This window comes from Carettochelys insculpta, chromosome 22 (assembly GCF_033958435.1).
Source record: "Carettochelys insculpta isolate YL-2023 chromosome 22, ASM3395843v1, whole genome shotgun sequence".
Lineage (NCBI taxonomy): Eukaryota > Metazoa > Chordata > Testudines > Carettochelyidae > Carettochelys > Carettochelys insculpta.
The window spans coordinates 18,251,675-18,272,614 of record NC_134158.1 but is presented as its reverse complement, the minus strand read 5'-3'; the positions used below and the strand labels follow the sequence as shown (position 1 = coordinate 18,272,614).

At 60.8% G+C, this 20,940-nt stretch overlaps 2 protein-coding genes across 2 annotated transcripts; both read right to left on the bottom strand.

The window, feature by feature from the left end:
- Positions 1-1,016: 1,016 nt before the first annotated feature.
- Positions 1,017-4,960, bottom strand: IRF2BP1 (interferon regulatory factor 2 binding protein 1). The gene has a single exon (XM_075016160.1). It carries the CDS (start codon positions 4,878-4,880, stop codon positions 3,099-3,101), a length of 1,782 nt encoding a protein of 593 aa, XP_074872261.1. The 5' UTR covers positions 4,881-4,960; the 3' UTR covers positions 1,017-3,098.
- Positions 4,961-6,711: 1,751 nt separating this feature from the next.
- MYPOP (Myb related transcription factor, partner of profilin) lies at positions 6,712-10,287 on the bottom strand. The gene is made up of 2 exons (XM_075016592.1): positions 9,673-10,287; positions 6,712-8,597 (listed from the first exon to the last, which is right to left on the bottom strand). The coding sequence occupies exons 1-2, from the start codon at positions 10,103-10,105 to the stop codon at positions 7,888-7,890; spliced, it is 1,143 nt and encodes a 380-aa protein (XP_074872693.1). The 5' UTR covers positions 10,106-10,287; the 3' UTR covers positions 6,712-7,887.
- Positions 10,288-20,940: the final 10,653 nt, after the last annotated feature.

The window sequence follows — 20,940 nt, the reverse complement described above, 5'->3', positions numbered from 1 at the left end:
CAACCCCCACGGAGCCTGCCCCACAAGGCAGATGAGCTGGGTTCCTGGCCTGGCTCCAGCTGTCGCAGGAATGCCTGCTGACCATCTGCTTTCCTGCGATGGGCTCCCGGACCCCAGCTCCAAGCCCGCCCAGGTTGCTGGTGCTGGAGAGAAGTTGGCGGGGGGGGCATGCCCTGCATTCTGCAGCTACAGCCTCTCATGGGGGGCACGGCAGCCATTCTCTCTAGGGGGGCACTGGCTCCCCTAGGGCCCCAGGACGGGCACAGGCTGGATTTAGAGGAAGGCTCCCCTCTTCCAGCACCAGCTGGGTCCCTCCTTGGCAGCTCTGGCCCAGCAGCTGAGGACGGAACCAGGCAGGTGGCCCGAGCCCCTTCTTGCCCGTGGGGTCCCTCCCAGGTAGGGCAGCAGGTGGGAGCCCAGGGAGTGTCTATACGCAGGGGGTCCAGCATCAGCGGAACCAATTCTTGGCCTCAAACCTACTCAGATTTTCAAGCCCTAGACCCAAGAGTGATGGGAGGTGGGGGAGCAGCTGTCCCAGGACAGGGAGGGACCAAGGCTCCCTGGGATTCTAGGACAGCCCTGGGGCAAAGGGGCCTATGAGATTTGCCCAGCTCAGTACCAGTCAGGAACAGAACCCAGGAGTCCTGGCTCTCAGGCCAGGGCACTAACCACCAAGCGAACCCCCTCCTACAGCACAGTGCCCCCTAGTGCCACACTGGGGCCAGCCCTGGCTGCCTTGGAGAGCGCCCCCTGCCGAGCCTGCCCTGCAGCACCTGGACTATTTCCCCCCCAAACACAACCCAGACACCTCCCACCCCAGCTCCTTGAGACCAGCTGCATCACAGGTGCCAGGCAGGGCACCCCCAGCTGTGAGCGACACCCCCCCCGCATCAGGATCCCTACCTGGCAACCCTCCCCAGCCCCGCTCCCCCCAGGGAAACCCCCACTCCTCTTCCCCTGCCCCCACCCAAGAACCAGCCACCCTGTTCTTTAAACAAAAACAAACAGAAGAATCAGTTTATTGACCAAAAACAAAGAGACTCACAAACTGGTTGGATCCCCCCTTCCTGAAGGTGCCCCTAACAGACCCCCTGGTGTCCTTAACCATCCCCACCAACTACCTCCCCCCTTGCATCCAGCGGGGCCTCGCCCTCCCATCCCACTGGGTCCAGGCCTGTCAGGGAGGCCCTGGGGGGCTCTAAGGACCACCCCCAGCCAGGCATGACAGGGAGAGGCAAAAACTGGAGAATCTTCTACTCCCTCACACCACCTGGGTCTTGTCCAACTTTGCCTCCCGCCCCCCACTCCCACAGCATACAGCCCCCAGACACAGCTCAAGAAGAGGCCACATTGTGCTATGCGTATGCTCAGCCTTTGGGTATGAAAAGTCCCCTGCCCCAGGGAGCACAGGGGCACCCCAATGAATTAGTGTCTAGGCATTTTTCTCCATCACCCCTTATTCCCAGATCCCAGGGATAGCCAGTGCCTGTCTCGGGTCACGGACATGGGAACCCGCCAAAGAGCGCTCTGGGGCTGCTAGTAACAGCCAGTGATGGGCAGGCGGTAAAGTCATAGCAAAGCCTGGGAAGGAACCCAGGAGTCCTGATTTCAACCCCCACCCTCTAACCACTAGACTCCTCTCCCTTTCTGGAGCTAGGGACTAAACCCAGGAGTCCTGGCGGCCATCCCCACCCCCAGCACCCCCAATACAGCCTGGGTCCTACCATCAGCAACAGCAGTAAATGCAGGTCCTGCAGTCAGCCAACCCCATCTCCCCGCAAACCCATTCCTCTGGCCAAGGAAGCTGGGTTCAGGCAGTAGGACTCCCCTGTCACTCCCAGGCAAGGTCTTCCCAGCTTCAGCCCCCCAGGAACCTGAACCCAGGAGTCCGGCCATCCAGCCCCCACTGCTGTGCACTGGCACTTGGCTATGGGAGGCGGGGCGGCGCCCACGAGGAGCTAATTCTCACTGTGGACTCGGCTGTAATTCTGCACCCAGCTTCGAGCATGTGTGAAATTAGCTTTGTGAGCCTCGCTCACGCCCCCCAGGCCATGCAGGCCCTGCTCCTGGCTCCCAGCTAGGCTGTGGGTCCGGCTCAAGGGGCACCGGCAGAGCTGGGAGAGGCTAGGCCTGGGCCAGCAGGAGCTGTGGGGCTGGAGTGAGGGGCACAGGCAGAGCTGGGGGGAGCCCAAGACAGGCTAGCAGGGGACTGCAGGTGAGGGGCACAGGCAGAAGCAGCTGGCTGGCAAGGAGGCACAGCTAGTCCTTTGCCCAACACCTCTGGCTTTGTACCAACAGGGTGCCTGTGCTGGTGTCCTCAATGCAGGGGACTTCCATATGGGCCCCCCTGGGGAACCCACCCAGGGACCAGGAGTTGGGGCGGAGGGTGTTCCAGGCTTGGAACCCTGCGTGCCAGGAGTGGAGCCGCTAAACGAGGTGCCCAGAGGCTAGGCTGACCGAGCGAGCAAGTGCCGGGGGAGACTTCCTCTTTAGGGGGCACCCGCTTCAATCCAGACTCAGATCAGTGGCAGACCAGTCTCACCCCCACCCTCCAATTGGCATGGGCTGAGTTTGCCAGTCCTCAGCCCCCTCCCTCCACAGGCAGTAGCTGCAGCCCCAATGGGGGGCAGAGATGGACACCCGGCCCCTCCCCCAGGGATGACACTCTGCCCGGACGGCGACACATTAGCAGACAGACAGGGAGGCCCCACCCCAGTTGCATCCCCTCTAGGGTAGAGCAGAGGGGTTCTGTCTGCAGGCCGGCCCCCAACAGGCTCCGGCCTTCTCTGTCCCTTACGACTCCCCCCCCACCCCTTTTCCCTTATACTGCTATGCAGCAACCCACCCCCAAACACACGCTATCCCCCTCAGTCGGTTATGTAGATATGACCTCATATATAAGATTGCTATGGAAATATTAAAAAATAGATTATATACAAGGCCCCAGACTGGGAAAGGTTAAAAAGAGCAATAAGTTAATTATAGAGCCAGTTACTCCAGAGGCCTCTTGCTGTGGGGAATCCCCCAATCACAGGTGGGGGGCCCTGCAGATCACAGGCAAGGGGGCATCCCCATGGACCCTCCCCCACCCTCTCAGTTCACAGATCCCGCTCCTTTTTGACTCGGACGTCTCCGGCTAAGATGGTGGCGATCTCGCCCTGCATGAAGGCCCAGGGCACGTTGGAGCCGGCCAGGGGGCACTTCTCCCCGCTGGGGCAATAGACCTCGCCAGCTGCCCCCTGGGCTTTGATGAAATCACGGGAGCACGGGAAGCAGAACTTGTGGCCGGGCACTGAGGGGCACTGCACGAAGTGGGTGTCTTCCAGACGCTCATGGCAGATGGTGCAGCACAGCGGGGCGCTGCTGGGGCCCCCCGAAGAGTCGGGGGCGCTCTGGGCACCGGCCGGGTCGGCGCTGCCGGACGAGTGGGCCCCGGAGGAAGAGGATGAAGACGCCTGGCCCGGCTCGCCATTGCGTGGGACCAGCCGGTGCTGGGCAGAAGCGGCGGGCGAGGCAGGGCTGGCGCTGTTTTGCCGGGCCGTGGTGGAGTGGACGGGGTTGGCGTCCTTCGGCGATTGCCCGGCGCCCAGTGCGTCGGCCACGTTCTTCAGGGCGGTGATGGGTGAGGGGTCGTTCCGTGGGGCGCCCTCAGGTGCGGGGGCCTGGCCGGCGGGTGCGGCCAAGTGGGCCATGCTCGGCGAGTAGATCCCGGCCACTCCTTGGGGCAGCCAATTCTGCCGCTGCTGCTGCTCCTCGCCCGTCAGCTTGCCCGCCGCGGCCCCCTCCCCCTCCGGCTCTGGGGAGGCCTTGCGGCGCCGCATGACGGCCCGGGGCGGCCCGGCCCGCACCAAGGCGCTGGGCAGCATGGCGCAGCTGCTGTCTAGGAACTGCTGGGGCAGGGCCTCGGGGGCCGGGGGGTCGCGGAAGAACCGGACGCCCTCGGTGAAGAGCTCGCCCAGCAGGCGCCAGTCGCCGGTGCCGTGGCGCTTCTCGTACTCCAGGTACTTGTAGCCAGAGGAGATCACCTTGCCGGGCTCCTTGACGCAGTCGTGGAACATCTGCTTGGCCAGGGCCAGGACGCCGGCGTAGACGCTGCCCGAGCCGCAGGGGTACTCCACGAAGAGCTTCAGCTCGAACTCGTAGCCGGGCCGGGGGGCGGCGTCGAAGGCGAAGATGCGCCCCACCAGGGCGTGGTCCTTCTTGAAGCGCACGTTGAAGGGGGCGCAGGCCGAGAGGGCCAGCAGCTGCTCCCGCACCGCCTTGGGCTTGCCAGGCCACTCCTCGGCCCGGCCCCGCAGGGCCTCGCTCAGCTCCGCCAGGCACTCCGTGTTGCGCTGCTTCTCCTTCTCGTAGTCGCCGTAGGGCGCCCGCCCTTTGCCCAGCTCGCCCAGTAGGGGCGAGGCAGCCGCCAGGCCCAGCCCCGGCCCCCGGGCCCCCAGCCCCGAGACGGCCGCCAGCAAGCCCTGGGGCGCGCCCATCAGCCCCAGGCTGGGCGGCACGGCGCCCATCAGCGCCCGTCGGGCGGTGGGGCTCTGGCGGCTGCCCTCGGGCACGCCGTCCTCCGCCCGGGCCAGGCCATTGGGCAGCCGGGGGCTGAGGGCGTAGTCGCCCGGCCCGCGGGCCCGCTCGTAGCGCTCCAGCGCCCCGCCGTCCTTGGCGTGCTTGACGGCCGGGGGCCCCGGCGAGCGGGCGTCCTGCATGGCGTGGCTGCGCTTCAGCTGCCGGGCCGTCTCGATGAGGAACTCGATGCGGTCGGCGCCCTCGAAGTTGACGCAGCCCCGGCACACGGCCTCGCTGAAATCCCAGATCATGGCCCACGGCATCTTGGGCAGGTCGCACAGGTAGCACCACTGCCGGCGGGACGCCTGCACCGAGGCCATGGCTGCTGCTGCTGCGGCGGCGCTGCGCTGCGCGCCCGGCTGCGCGCCCGCGCAAGCCACGATCCGCGCCCGCCCGCAGCGGCCGCCCCACTCCGGGAGAAACTTACATAACTCCGCCGCGGCGCCTGCTGGGACGTGTAGTCCCGCCCGACCGGGCTGTCTTAAAGGGACCGAGGCCTGGCGGGGACCCCCGCCTCCATCTACTTGGGTTCCACCCCAGAAGTGGCTGCAATTCAGAGCGCGATCTGTTCTGGAAGGGGCCAGGCGCGAGCCCGCAAAAGAGGGAACCTTGCGGGCGGGGCAGGTTCCTTGGGGGTGGTGGCAAAACAAAACAAGGGGTCCTGTAGGACTCTCAAGACTAAGGAAATGATTTCGTCCGGGAGGAACTCTCTTGGGACAGAGCCGCTGCTTCGGAGCTGGAAATTCTGCTCAAAGTCTTACGGGTGTCGCTCCTGAATAGTTTGGGGTGGATTCCCCCTTCGCACACACCCTTTTCTCGGCTTGTTATATGAAGAGGGAAAGTGAGGCCAGATTGGTACCAGTTCACCCAGCAAGCCAGTGGCAGAGCAGGGAATGGAACCCAGGTGTCCTGGTTCCCCAAGCACGGGATCCTATCCCCCCACAAAGTCAGGAATAGAACCCAGGCGCCCTGGAACTCAAGCCTGCCCCCTCCCCTGCCCAGGTCTAAGCAGCAGACCCCAGGCCTTAGCCAGAGCCAGAGCCAGAACCCAGGCGTCCTGGCTTCCAGGCCCCCTCCCCCATTGCAGTGAGACTGGCCCCAGGAGATATTCCACTGAAACCCTCCAAGGAAATATCCAACCCTGGGTTCTTCACTCCAAGTCCCAGCTGGTGTGAAAGTGTCCCGCTCCCTCCCCGCTCCCGTAGAAGTCTGAATAGGGAGAGAGCCCCCTACTGAGCTGCCCCTGCCCCCGGGGTTTGCCCCAGCAGGGGCAGGGAGGGGGTCATGAAGTAAATGGGAGGGGGCGCCTCCAAGGAGCAGCCTTAGCGGGGCGGGGAAGGCGCGAGGTCTGAACTGCAGCCAGCTCTGGGGTGGAACCCTGCGAACTACGCAGCAGCATCCGCAACACACGCAATCACTGGCTGGGGGGAGCGCGGGGGTTCACTTCTGCGCCAGGCACCCGGACCCAGCGTCTGTCCTTCCACACCCACCTCAGCTCTTCCTTCCTCCTTCGCCGCTCCCTTGGGGGAGGTTCGTCCCCAGTGGGACCCTGCCGGGGAGGCTCCAGCCGAGTAAGGGTTAATACATCGGCCTTGCTGCGGGGAGACAGAGAACTACGCTTCCCAGCATGCTCCGTTCCCCCCCCCCCCCCGCCCTGCGGACCCGGCCTGCTTGGCGGGGGGAGATGTAGCGGGGTAGCGCCCACCCCACGCCCCGCCCGGGCAGCCCCGCTCCCTGGAGGGGCTGGAGCCCCGATACCCAGGGGAAGGGCGTGCTGGGGCTGGGTATGGCACTTGGGGGGCAGGAGGGAGGGGGCCTGTAGATGGGGGGGCCTGGCAGGGTGGGTGCATGGGTAGAGGGGTGTCGGTGGAGATGCACAGCGGGGGTGTGTGGCGAGGGGAGGCAGGGGGTAGATGGACGGAGGGGAGAGCTGTTTGGGGGTGGCTGGGTGCAGAGATCAGTGGGTACCTGCAGGAATAAACTAACAGCCCCCCCCCCACTCCGCAGCCGCCCCCCAAGACAGCTCACAGGGGTTTCAGTATGAAAATAGTTTATTGCATGTCCCGGGGTCGGAATGCGCAGCCCTGGGAAAAGGACAGACCGAGGGGCGCAAAGCTTCCCCCACCGGACGGGCCTTGTCTACTCTGCGCACCCCCCACCCCACGTCGGGGTGACCTTAAGGGGAAGTGACGCAGACAGGAGGGGCTAGATTTCACACCCCTCCCCCTCCGGTCATGTGGGCTGAGGTCACCTCCCCCACCCCCACAAAGGAGGTTAACCCTTTGCTGCCCGATGCCTTGCTAGCTGGCCTGTCCCCCCCAGTGCAGAACGGGGTGTCCAGCTTTACAGAGCAGCAAAGGGGGATCCCTGTAGTAGGCAGCCGGGAAGTCACCGGCGTGGGCTGGCGCTGCGGCGGGCCAAATTTCTGGGATAGAGCTGAAGGTGGAGGGGGGCAATGGAACCTGCAAGTGGGACCCCCAAAGGCAGATCCTGGGCCTGGACGCTGGATCTGAACCCAGCCCGGGCCACTGAAAGACACGGATCTTGACCTTGAGGCATGGGGGGTGGATAGAGCAGAGGGACTGTGTTGTCGGAGCCCGCCAGGGCATTACCAAGACAGACACAGAAAGAGGGGGACACCCTGGAGGGAGGCCACAATGGCCCTTCCCTGTCTGGGGGCTGAGACCTGGCCAGGGGGCCGGGGATCTCCCCCAGCTCCTGGGCAGTGTTTATCCATTTATAAACCAGATGCAGCCTCTGGACACAATTAGTGACATTGGCCGGTTACAGGAGTAGCTGGGGGCTGCAGGTCGGGAATGAGGGGCATTGGCAGAGCTGGGGGGTGGGAGCCCAGTGTTGAGTTAGCGGGGGGCTACAGTTCCAGATTGAAGGGCGCTGTCAGAGCTTGGGGGAGCCGGGAACTCTGCTGGTAGGGGCCTGGGGGTCAGGAGTGAGGGGCACCAGCAGAGCTGGGGGGATCCCAGGGCTGAGCTAGCAGCAGCCTGTGGGGAGGGATTGAGGGGTACCAGCTGAGCCGAGGTGGGCGGAATGTTGCAGTCTCCTGCTTCCAGCTGTCCATACGTCCAGCCCTTTTGCTGGGGGTTCATTAAACACTGGGCCCATTGAACGTAGCGAAGTCCGGGGGGGCAGAGCGGAAATCGCTCCCAGCTACAACAGACGGGGCCTCCTCTACGCTGTGGGGTGCATGGGGCAGTTGGCTCTGAGGGGGCTGACGGAGAACTGGCCTGCGACTGACAGCTCTCGCTGTCCTGTGGCTGGTGCCCGGCACCTGTCTAGTTTGGGGGGACGGGATCTGTCACGGAGGCTTCACAGATTCTTCCAGCGCCCCCTCCGCTTCCGAACGGGGATCCCCTTCCTTCGCTTTGGGGGCGGGGAGCTGTGGCGGGGGGGGCCCCGCGACACCTCTGGGCTCCCCCCTTCCTTTTCCATGGGGAAACCCCCTTGGGATTGTCCTCCATTCTCCACTGGCTCAGGGGATGCTTCCACCTTGGTGGTGAAGGTCTCGGCAGGGAGCAGGCTCTTGGCAGGAGGCTCGGGGACTGGAGAGGTGACGGGTGCCTGCTGGTGAAAGAGATCCCCCCGGGGGGTATCCAGGCCTGGTCCTTGACCCGGGAGGAGGGGCAGGAGGGCAGCCACCACCTCCGTGAGGCGGTCGATGCTGTGGCGCATGGTGTAGGTCAGGTCGCGGATGGCCTCAGCCGTCTCCCGCTGAGCAGCCAGGAAATCCAGGGAGGGCTCCAGGGGCGGCTCAGGGCGGGGGCGCCGGCGCCGGGGTGGCAGGGAGCCTGGGGGCCGCTCCTTGCTCAGTTGCTCCATGGGCGAGTGTCCCCGGTGGGGTCGGTGGCCCAGCCCAGCCGGCAAAGGGGCCAGCCGCACAAGGGGCAAGGAGGGCTCAGCTGAAGGGGGCGCCGGCGAGTCGCGCTCCTTGGGCCTCAGCAGGACCCTGTCCAAGGTGCAGCACGGGGGCTGGACTGAGGGCTCAGGGCTGGAGCAGACCTTGCTCCCAGTCAGCGTCTCTGCAGAGAGAAGAGAGAGTGCCAGCTCTGGAGACAGCCTCAGAGCCACCCTGGGGCAGGGGCATCCCTCAGGGACAGGACCAACCCCCCCAGTCTATTTCCTCTGAGGGGAGTGGAACCATCCGCTCCCAGGGGTTAGCCCTCCGGAACTCCTGCATCCAGGCTCGCCTCTGAGTGCCCCATCCTGCCTGGCTCCCACAGGGGCCGGGGGGGCCTGTCACCAGGACAAGCAGCGAGCTCAGCAGAGAGGCCAAGAGCTGAACTGCCCCCAGCCTCCCCACTCCCAGTGGGATGGTCCAGAACTCCTGGGTTCTGATCTCGGAGCTGGCACCAGCTGGCACCAGAGCTGCGAGGAGCAGGACAGACTGGTACCGTCTCTCTCCAATTAACTAGCTGTGCCCCCAAAGGAACAGCCCCTGCAGAGGTGCTGAGTCCCACCAAACTCAGCTCAGTCAACAGAGCTCACGGAGGTTGGGGGGAGCCCCCAGGCAGTGAGTCTGCCATACCCCAGTGTTGTGCTTTGGGGCGCTGTGTGTGCACCTGCTGGGCTCCACCCTATGTCAGTGCATGGGGGCTGGTGCTGACTGCCAGGGCATACAGGCATACAGCTCCTGGCCCTGCTTCCTGCATCACAGCACCCCCGGAGACACTGGGGTTGCCCCTGCTGATGCCCCCATCCTGCTCCCAGCACAGCGCCCCCTAGGGCCACGCTGGGGTCAGTGCTGACTATGGGGGGAGAGCACCCCCTGCTGAGCCTCCCACCCCACTCAGCGCCCCCTAGTGCAACACTGGGACACTGGGGTCACACTGCCAGGGGAGAGCACCCCCTGCTGAACCCCCACAGCACCTGGATTTCCCTTGCCACCGGATGGCTCTTTCATCTCACCTCTGGTTTTACCCATGGTGCTTCGCTTGGCAGCCCAGCCTGGGGCAGCAGCTCCAGGTGCCCCCTGTAAGCCCCCAGCCGCTGCCTGTTGCACGAGGGGGTGCGAGCAAGCCCCTGGCGTACCCGGCTGGGGGAGTCGGCCCTGCCCACTGATGGGTGGCACGGTCCCGTCCCAGGATGGGCACTCACCCGAGCCGTGGTGGTATCCGTGGGCGAAGGCAGCGGGGTGGCGCTCTGCCCCGCCGGGCCTCATCACCACGCCGGGCCCCAGGATGGAGAAGATGGTCTCTTCCTCCGCCGAGAAGGTGTCTTCGCTGGCGGCTGCTCCCCCGGCGCCCTGGGTGGAGTGGGGCACCCGCGCCAGCTTCTCCTTGGTGCGCCGCTTGAAGTCATTCCAGCGCTTCTGCACCTCCTGGCCCGTCCGCTTCCAGCTGGTGATGGTGTTGATCTTGCTGGCGATGCCCTCCCAGAGGCGCCGGCGGTCGGCCACCGTCACCTGCCGGCTCTGGGCGCCGTACAGCTGCCCGTAGTGGGCACGCACCTCCCGGATCAGGATCTGGTTCTCTTCGTAGGAGAAGCGGGGCTTGCGCAGGCGGGTGAGCGCCTCGCCCGCCCCGGGCATGCCTGGCACCAGCCAGCCTCCCACGCAGCACTGGCACTACCTGGCACCCCCAGGGGAGGGTGGGTGCCTGGGCACCACGGGGGTGCTAGAGGAAGGGGGCACGGTGCCAGGCAGGATGGTGCCCTGCAGATCTCGACCATTCGGGGACGTTGGGGCCAGAAGGGACCATGGTGATCATCTAGCCCGAGTTCTCAGCTGCTGTCTTCCGCCCGGGCGTGCAGCCCAGCCCGCTCCCAGCTGGAGGGCGGGGGCCCGCAATGCGCCCCCTGCCCACTCCGGGCCCTGCTGCAGCCCGGCGCCAGCCTCCCCCGTCCTTCCTCCGCCCGCCCGGCTGCTGCATCCCCTCCCAACCCCGGCACCGGGCATGCTCACTGCCAGCCCGCTCCCAGCAGCCCAAGGGCTCCGCGGTTTCCCTAGCAACCTGCTAGTGGTCCCTCAGTCCCCTGCCTGCGGGCTGGATGCAAAGCCCCTGAGCCTGGCACCCATGGGGGGGGGGTCACTGCTCATGAGCTCCCCTCCCCCTCCCCCTGCTCCACGGCCTCAAGTGGGGTGGGGGGGGGGCTCCAGAGTGATCGATCCATTAAGCTGTCCCCAGATACCGTCATCCATCCATCCACCCATCTCCTGCACCCTTCCCTCCCTCCTTCCCCTGCACCCTTCCCTCCCTCACTCCATCCATCCATCCCCTGCGCCCTTCACTCCATCCATCCATCCATCCATCCATCCCCCCCCTGGATCCCTCTAGCTGTCTTCCCCTGCACCCCACCAGCCAGCCAGTCCCTGCATCCCTCTAACCATCCATCCATCCCCTGCACCCTTCCCTCCCTCACTCCATCCATCCATCCCCTGCGCCCTTCACTCCATCCATCCATCCATCCATCCATCCCCTGGATCCCTCTAGCTGTCTTCCCCTGCACCCCACCAGCCAGCCAGTCCCTGCATCCCTCTAACCATCCATCCATCCCCTGCACCCCTCCCTTCCTCCCTCCCCTGCATCCCTCTAGCTGTCCTCCCCTGCACCCCACCAGCCACTGCACCCCTCTAACCATCCATCCCCTGCTCCCCTTTAGACATCCATCCATTTCTCCCCATACACCTCTAACCCCACACATACACCCCTCTATCCACACCTAGTGTTCTTCCTGCCCTGCCCGGCACAGAGCCCTCTGCTGCGATGGAGAGACAGCCGGGTGCCTGGGAGTCAGCACTCCATTGGGATGCTTGGGGGCAGCTCCCCCTCCCGCAGCAAGGGGCTCAGACACTCTGCACACTCAGGCAGTGTTGCTGTGTGGGTTACACGCAGGGCTGCTCCCCCTCTCTCACAGGGAGGGGCTCAAGCTGTGCTCTTGTGATTTTGGGGCTGCGGCCCTCAGCGTGGGTCTTCTGGTCCTGTGTCCCTGTGTTCTCCCCAAGGGGGAAGGGGGAATGGGACCCCCACCCACCCCATGTTTGAGGGTCTTTGCCCCTCTCCAGTGGCTGGCGTGTGTATGAGGATGATAACTCCCTACTGCAGCTGGCTTTCATGATGGAAGCTGGGGACAGGGGAGATGGCAAGGCAGCGGGCGAGTGCTGATGGTGTTCCCAGTAAGCGGTGCACCCAAAGGGTGGCCACTCAGGAGAGTTTCAGGTGCAGCTCAGCTGAGTAGCAAAGAGCTTACAGCCACTCATAGCCGCCAGTGTGTGTTTCTGTGGGTGCTGCACATACCTTGGTGCACAGCACAAAATTTATTCCATCCATAGATGGAAAATATTAGCAGGAACGCTGGTGCTGACCCCAAGATCCTCATTGACTTCCGTGGCTGGGCCCCAAAGCCTGCAACTAAACAAAACGTGAAACTGACCAGCCAGTAGGTTTCCAGTGAAAGTATTATGAGGTCACAGGCATGAGCTTTGAAGTAGAGAGTTAATAATAATGATACTTGTTTACTGTAGAGCCCAGGCAGCCCCAGTCATGAATCAGAACCTATCTATGCAAGGGGCTGGAGTAACACCGAACAAGAAATGAGAACAATGCATGAATCAGCTCTTTGGGGAGTGTCTGTACAGCCCCTAGCACCATGGGCCCCCTGGGCCAAGAGTGAGGTGCCTAGAAGATACAATAATAGTTTAATAGCAATACTGTACAAAGATACAGTGCTTGGCACAGTGGGGGCTTGATCCATGACTGGGGTGCCTAGGCACTTCCATCATACACCTAATAGTAATACAAATGTACAGCTCCTGACACAGTTGGGGCCCGAACCCTGAACGGAACAGCTAGGTACTACCTTAATACTTCTAATAGGAGTGCAATTGTACAAAGTTCGACGCAGTGGAGTCTTGATCCAGGCCTAGGCACTACCGTAATACACCTAATAGGAATAAAATGTTCAGTATCTGGCACGGTGGGGGGCTTGATCCGCAACTGGGATGCCTATGCACTACCGTAATACAGCTAATAGAAACACAAATCTGCAGTGTCCAACACTATGGGGGTTTGGTCAATGACTGGGGACACTTAAGCACTACTCCAGTATACCTAACAGCAATCAAGTGTGCAGTATCTGACCCAAAGGAACTGACACTGGGCTTTGAGGCATCACCATAATATACATACCATTTAATAACCCCCTACACTACTAACAGGTTAAGCCCCTACTTTATACCTCTCTTTCAGGCAAGCCAGCCTTTTTCAGTGACAGGCTGGGACAATGAACTGACTCACTCCTCCCTGCACCTCTTAAGGGGTCTTACCTTACCCGTCATGCCCAGGAGGGGCCAGGTAGGTGACACAAACAGGGCACGGCCTCCCCAGAGCCAGCTGCAGCAGGGCAGGCAGGCAGCCCCCGGGGGTGGGTGGACTCAGGGAAACCAGGTGCCCCTCAGCAGCTCTGAAACCAAGGGGAATTCTGGAATCTAAGTCCTAGCACCTTCCCTGCCTCACCAGAGCTCCCAGGGAACAGCCAAGCTAATAGAAGGAGGTAGATCTACCTATTTCATAGAGCTGGAAGGGACCTTGAGAGGTCAAGTCCAGCCCCCTGCACTCAGTGGGACATATCACCATCCCTGCAGATCTTTTCTCTTTGCCCCAGACCCTTAAGTAGCCCCCTGAAGGAGTGAACCTACAACCCTGAGTTTACAAGGCTTGAACCACCAAGCTCTCTCGCCCCATCAGTCCAGGGTCTTGGCTGTTTGGCACAAGGAGATGGGTCGCAGCTGATCTCAGCCCGGTTCAGCAGCGCCCTCCTTTTTACCTGCTGTGGGATGGTGGGGGGAGGAGTGAGTGTGAGGGGGCATTGGGAAAGGGGGGGTTCAGGGGCGGAGCCTCAGGGGAAGGGGCGGAGCCAGGATGGAGAATCAGGGAAGAGGCAGTAGAGGGGGAAGAGCCTCAAGGGAAAGGGCGTGGCCAAGGAAAGGATGATGCTGGGCGGAGCCTCAGGAGAAGGGGCAGTATGAGCCTGGGGCCTCAGAGGGAAATGAGTGGGAATCAGGGAACGGGGCAGAGTCCAGGAGGCAGGAGTGGGGTGAGGGCAAGTCCTCAGGAAAAGGGATGGGGCCAGGGCGGGAACCAGGGGAGGGGCAAAGCTGAGAGGAAGGGGCAGTACAGGGAAAGTGTGCTGTGGGGGTCGGGCTTCAGGAAAGGGGCGGGGCCTAGGGAAGGGGTGGTGTGAGGGTGGGGGCTCCCAGAGAAGGCGCAGGAGGGCATGGGTGGGGGCATGGTTGGAGCATCGGTGCCCATGCACACATTTCGGGAGCTTCCTCAACCCCTGATAAAATACCCCGCTGGCTCAGCTGCCCCGCTGCAGTGTTACCTACAGCCCAGGAGGGGCTCGCCCATTCGTGCAGGTAACCCACCTAGCCCACAGGCAATGTTCCCGCTAACCTTTTCCACCCATGTGCAGAATAAGTTTAGTCTGTGTGGATGTGCACCACCCAGAGAAACAAACCTTGCTCTGGGCGCTGCGCTGCGCAGCCGGGTGGCTCTGGGATCTCTTCTGGGAGGCTGCCCAGGTGCCCAGTGCGTGGGAATGCTGCCTCCGGCGGTAGCTAGGTTGACGGAAGAATTTTTTCTGCCAGCCCAGCGCTGCCCATGTGGCAGATCAGGCTGGCACAGCGCCACCTCTCGGACCAACGTCAGTGCCCAGGGCTGGTCCCCGGGGGCCCCACCAGGCCTGGGGAATCTATGTCATTGACCCACAAGGGTGGCAGTCACGGGAGAGCCCATCACCAGCCAGAGAGAGGGGACGTTCGTGACGGGGGAGACAGGAGACGGGAAGGTCTGGGGGGGGGGCGGCGGAAGGAGGATTCCGCCCCCCAGCGCGAGGGGGCACACGCCCGGAACACAGCGCGCACAGGGCGTGAGAGGCACACGCGGAGTGGCCTGAGCTCTGCTGCGAGGGGGGTTCGCTCCCGTGAGCCACATGAAGCAGCTGTGCGTCTGGCCATGGGCGCGTGCCAAGAGGAAATCCGGAGGTCAGAGAGACTGGGGTTGAGTTTCCCCGTCAGCGGGGTGAATTCCTCCCTTGCTATTCCTCCCCACGCCCCGGTGCAGCGCTAGGGGTGCTCTGCAGGGCAGGGGGCTCTGACGAGGGTCACTGTCCCCTCACCGTAGGTGTGGACACCAGGGTGGCAATAGGGGGCGCTGCGCTGCAGGGAGCGGTGTGGGGGACCCCGCGGGGGGCGCTCTCCCCTACCAGTCAGTGCTGAGTCCCAGTGCAACGCTAGGGGGCGCCTCCACAGCCCTGTGCCCCTTCCTCCCAGGCCCCAGTGACGAGTGGGATTTGGGGATCCCCCTGAGGCAGGGGGAGCTTCCTGCCCACTTGGTGCCCCCTGGGCAAGACCCTGTGGCATCCAGGGCCTGTGACAAGGACCCAAAGGGGGCGGGGTGGGGGGGCGTGTGTCCCTGGAGGCTGAGCAGTGGGGGAGGGGTGTGCGGAGCCCAGATGTGGCGGCCCTGGACAATAGCCGAGCGGGAAGGGACAGATGGGGCGGCGCACACAATGCGGGAGCCGTTTAGCATTCAGGAGCCGTGCTCGGCCGCCTTCCCTCCTCCCCTGGCGCTATTGAGCCCAGCCAAAGGCTGTAGCAACGCCTGGAGGGATGAAAGGGCCCATCTGCTCCCAGCTCTCCCCGATCCCAGTCTCTGTGCACCGCGGGGCTCAGTCACTGTGATCTGAGTCGCCCCCTCTCCCCTGCTCCTACACCCATTGCAGGGCAGACACAGGAATCCAGGGGGTTTTCCCTCGGAGGCCTTTCCAGAGAAGGACATGGATCTAGTCTGTCTTGTCTTCTCCTGGCCCCGCAGCCCTGCACCCCAAGGCCTATCCCCCAAGGAATCCAGGGCCACTTTGCCTCTCCGCAGCTTCCCTGGTGCTCCCTGGGAACTGGCATTCTTCTGCAGCGGGGCGCATGAGTGCTGGACAGGCCTTGCAGCTGGAGGGCTGGGCTTGTCACAGGTGAGGCACTGGCTTCCCACCAGTGAAAACACTGGGGACTGGAGCTGAGGCCCTTCCACAAGCCCTTGTGTAGCCACCTGCTAAAATGCAGGGCTCCCCCAGTCCTGCTAAGGAATTAACAGTCACCCCTTGCTTCCTCTTAGCTCTAGCCACCAGCCCAGGCTCCAGGTCATTGGTGGGAACAGAACCCAGGTATCTGGATTCCCAGCCTCCCCCCACAACTGGAGAAAGAACTAGGAGTCTTCCCCCTAAGCCCCACCACTTCAGCCATGAGAGAACCATGACCTTGCCAGGCTGGGTAGAGAACCCAGGAGTCCTGGCTGCCAGCCCCCCACCAACCACTAGAGCACCTTACTCCTCTCGCAGAGCTGGGGAGAGAACCCAGGAGTCCTGATCCTCGCTCTATCTACCCCAGGACCAGCAGAAGCCAGAGCCCCATGGCTCTGGATGGCTATCCGGATTGGTTGGGAGGAGCGGGATGGTAGTATTGTACACTCCATACAGCTCACAGAGCTGTGGGGGGCAGGCAGCGTGGCACACCCCTAGCAGCTCTCAGGGCTGCTGGCTCCAGCCCCACCCCTTCTTCCTGGGACCCTGCCCCTTCTGGGAGCACAGAGCCAGGCTCCCCCACCTTGCCCAAGCCCAGCAAGTCTATCGGGCCTCATACACCACCAGACTCTACTCCCTTCCTAGACCCAAAAACAAGAACCCAGGAGTTCTGGGCCTAAATAACCCAGATTCGTAGAATATTAGTGCTGGAAGGGACCTTGGGAGGTCATCAAGTCCAGTCCCCTGCAGTCACAGCAGCAAGAGGCACTATTACATCATCCCTGACAGGTGTTTGTCTAACCTGCTCTTAAATATCTCCAGGGCTCATTTTATATTGTTATTTGTGTTGGAAATATTTGTACTGTAAAAATGATAAGCAAAAGAAATGGTAGTTTTCAATTCACCTTTACAACGACTGTAATGTGATCTTTTTATTGTGAAGGTGCTGCTTACGAATGTAGATTTTTTGCTAAGTAGCTCCACTCAGAAATAATGTGAAACTTTCAAGCTCTCACATCCACTCAGTCCTACTTTCTGTTCAGCCAATTGGTTAAAGCAGTGGTTCTGAGCCTGGGGTGCAGGATGCCCTTTCTGGGGGTGCGAGACAGGCCAGATTTTTGTAGAAGGTAAATCATCGAAAACACAAGTTAAACACAGGGCCGTAAGTATAACTACTTTGTTTCATCAAACCTATGTATTTATTAACATTATACATTTTTAACAATTACTGTAATATACAAACAAAATTATTTTCAAGTTTTTAAGCTAATTCTAGAGAAATTATCTTGCTACACAATACAAGGCACCGCCACGTTGTGGGGTATTTCTTGATCAGATGATGACGTGGCAATGCAGCGGCTTTGTTTGAATTCAGTTAGCTGCTAACGGTTAGCTTGTCCGTTACCGTTTACTTCCACAGCAAAACTCCGCAACATCTCTGGGTAATTCTTGTGCGTTTTTGTGTGCCTACTGTACTATGATCTGTAGTGAGTAATAACATAAAACTATTCACATGTATTTAATATGCATTTAAAGTGTATAGCCCCCCCATCTCCATTCTTGGTTTTTTGATAAGAGGTGCAAGAACATATTTTGAGAACCAAAGGGGTGCAGTCTGCGGTAAAGGTTAAGGACCATTGGGTTAGAGAAATATGTGTGTTTACTTTTATGCCAGATCTTATTTACAAGATATTTATGTGCCAGGTATACTAAACTTTCAAATGCCCCTTCGAGCTTCAGCTGTCATTCCAGGGGACATGCTGCAAAGCTGATGATGGTCCTTACAAAAATAATGTGTTAACTAAATTTGTGCCTGAACTGCTTGAGGGAGAGCTGTATGTCTGCTGCTCTGTTTAACATATCTTTCATGTTATAGCCCCCTTGGCTGATGATCCAGCATGTTTAAGGGCATTTCCGTCACAGATTTGACAAAACACAATGTGAGAGTTCCAAGGATTGCTCCAGCTCTCAACCTCAGGGTTAGGAATCTGAAGGGCCACCCAAAAAACGGGGTGTGAAATATGCTGTCTGAAGTCGTAAAAGAGCGATGCTCCGACGCGGAAACTACCAATCCCGAACCAACAGAAAAGAAAATCAACCGTCTGCTGGTGGTATTTGACTCGGATGATGAAAACGAACATGCATCAGTTTGCTCTGCTTTGGACTGTCAATGTGCAGAACTTGTCATCAGCCTGGATGCATGTCCTCTGGAACGAAGGTCTAACCATGAAGAAACGTACGAATTCTTAGAGCATCTGGCACATAACAATCTTGCAACTCCGGCTACCATGGTGCGAGCAAATGCTTGTTCCCACTTTCAGGTGACACTGTAAATAAGAAATGAGCAGCATTATCTGTTGCAAATGTAAACAAAATTGTTTGTCCAAATAACTGGCTGTACAAGAAGTAGGACTGAGTGGACTTGTGAGCTCCAAATTTTTATATTGTTTTATTTTTTAATGAAATTATTTTTATGCGCAGTTTTACATTTGGAAATTCAACTTTCATGACTAGATTGCTCTACAGTACTTGTATTGGGGGACTTGACAGATACTAATTTTGTTGTTTACAGTGCAAATACTTGTAATCAAACATAAAAGTGAGCCGTATACCCTTTGTATTTTGTGTTCTGATTGAAATCCATGTATTTGAAAATGTCTGAAAACATCAAAAATATTTAAATAAATGGCATTCTATTATTGTTTAACAGAACGATGAATCACAATTCATGTTTCCATTGTTTGGCAGTCCTAACACAAACCTGGCCTTCTAAAATCTAGCAAGCCCTGGCAGACAGCTGTAAATTTTTTCCCCGTGGAAGGGGTCCCATATTTTATTTTTCCAAGCCTTTCATGGTGGAGGATCAGGCTTTTTCCAAAAAGTTGCTCTTACACATGTGGATGCTAGAAGGGAGTGATCACCTCATAAGTTATTTTGTTAGTCTTTAAAGTGCTGCTGTTTTGTTTTGTGAGGAAACAGGGAGGTAGAATTGCTCAGTGGGTTGATCATTAGCCTGCTAAACCCAGGGTTGTGAGCTCAATCCTTGAGGGGACTATTTAGGGGGCTGGGGCAAATAGATTTGCAAAAAAATCTGTCAGGGATGGTGCTTACCCCTACCAAGAGGGCAGGGGAGTGGATTCAATGACTCCTCAAGCTGCTTTCCAGTTCTATGACATATGTATCTGCACATATTATAGACTAACACAACTACCTCTCTGTTACTGGTATGGTAATCATCAGGGTCCTTATGAGAGCAAGGACAGGAGTCAGGCTTTGCAGGGGATGTATATTGGCCACTCCAGACAATGGATGGATGTTATTTCAGGGTGAGGTGTACCTGCCTTAAGATGTTGGCTTTCACTGTGGTGGGGTCCCTTGGCCTGCTTGTTTTGGTTTTGAATAGTGGAAACATTTCCACGATGGCTGCGTCTACACTGGCCCCTCCCTTTCGAGAGGAGCATCTTAATGAAGGAGTTCAGAAGATGCTAATGAGGTGCTGCCATGAATATGCAGTGCCTCATTAGCAGAATGGTGGCCAGAAACGATTGGAACTCTATTAGGTTTTAGAAAGAAGAGGCTTTCGGAGTCGGGGGGTCCTTTCGAAAGGCCCCATCTACACAGGCAGCGTGCGTTCTGAAAACGGCACTTTCGAATCACGCGCGGCCGCCATTATGCTAATGAGGCGCTGCATATTCACGGGAGCACCTCGTTAGCATCTTTTGAACTCCCTCATTAACATGCCCCTTTGGAGAGGAAGGGGCGGGTGTAGATGCAGCCGTCACCTTTGGTAGCCCAGATGATATCGGAGCCCCCACAGTGAAGAAAGAGCCATGGGAGGCAGTGGCTAGACACACAGACAGACACGCCCGAAGAAGAGCTCTGTGACACTTGGAAGCTTTTCTCTCTCTCCTGGGTAGAAGCTACTCCCATAGGTGGGGCGGATTGCTCCATACTTTGACAGACGGAGAGATAGGGATGTGTGTAAGGACAGGTGGGTGCGGGGCATAGATAGATAGATGTCGACAGGGATGGATAGATGGATTGAGGTGGATGGGGCGGACAGGTGAATAGGAAGAGAGAGAAGGCTAGATGGGGGTGTACTGGCGTGCACTGCTGGGGTGGACTGGGGTGCGAGCGCACAGATGGGGTGCAGGAAGTGATTGACTAATGGGTGGATGGAGAGATGGGCTGGATAGGGATGGAGAGGTGGGCGGGGGCTCTGGGGACACACACGGTGTAGGAGGGATGGATGGGGAGTGTGGGGAGGGTTGAATCGATGGGGTGTGTGGGGACAGGTGTTGTGTGGGGAGGGTTAGATGGGGGAACACAGTGTATAGAGGGCAGGGACCGATGGGGTGTGGGGAGGGATGGATGGAGGCACAGGGTGTGGGGGGCACAGATCTATGGGGGTGTGGGGTGGGATGGTTGGGTGGGGGTATGTGGAGACAGACGGGGTGTGGGGGACGGACCGTGGGGACGGGGGGCGGGCCCGTGGGAGGGCGTGTCCCGGACAGACAGGTGCGGGGGCGGGGCAGCCCACGCCGCCGTTCGCCCCTCTCCTGCCCCGCCCCGCCCCAGCGGCTCTGCCCCCCGCGGCCGGGCGGGGCGGGGCTCCCCCGACGTCAGGGCCGAGCCGAGCCGAGCCGGGCTGGGCTGCGATGCTGCTCCGGGGACCGGCCGCTCGCCGGAGGCTTTAGCGCTTCACCCCGCGGCTCCGGCCCCGCTCAGCCCGGGGTCCCCGGCCGCCCCGCTCCCTTGCGCTGCGCCCTCCGAGCCCGGCCGCCGGGGCCCCTCCTGCCCGGGGGGAGGGGGCTGGTATCGCCCCCCCGAGCCCGGCCGCTCCCGCTGCCCTCCTTTGTCAGCTGCAGAGGGCGCGCCTCCCCCGGGCCGACACCCCCCGCCCCCTCCCCGGTCCTCCTCCCCCCGGCCCCCCGCTTGGGCCCCCCCCTTTTGCCTCAGCCCCCCCGCACCCCTGCCGCTGCCCCAGTGCACCCCCCCACCCCGTCCATCCCTCCCCCCCGTGCTCCCGCCCCGGCACTCCCTCCCCCCGCCCCCGCTCGGCCACTCCCTGCCCCCCCCCCCGGGCCCCCCTCCGCCCCGTGCTCCCGCCCCGGCAACCCCTTCCCCCCTCCCGGGCACCCCCCTGCCCCTCCCCCCGCACCCCTGCCGCTGCCCCAGTGCACCCCCCACCCCGTGCATCCCTCCCCCCCCGCGCCCGTGCATCCTCCCCCCGCCCCCCCCCGCGAGGCGGCCGATCCGGGCAGGGCTGGGAGATCCGCCGGAGGATGAAGATGATGGCAGGCGGCTCGGTGCACCAGAACGGCATCTTCTCGGCCTCCCACCCGCAGCCCC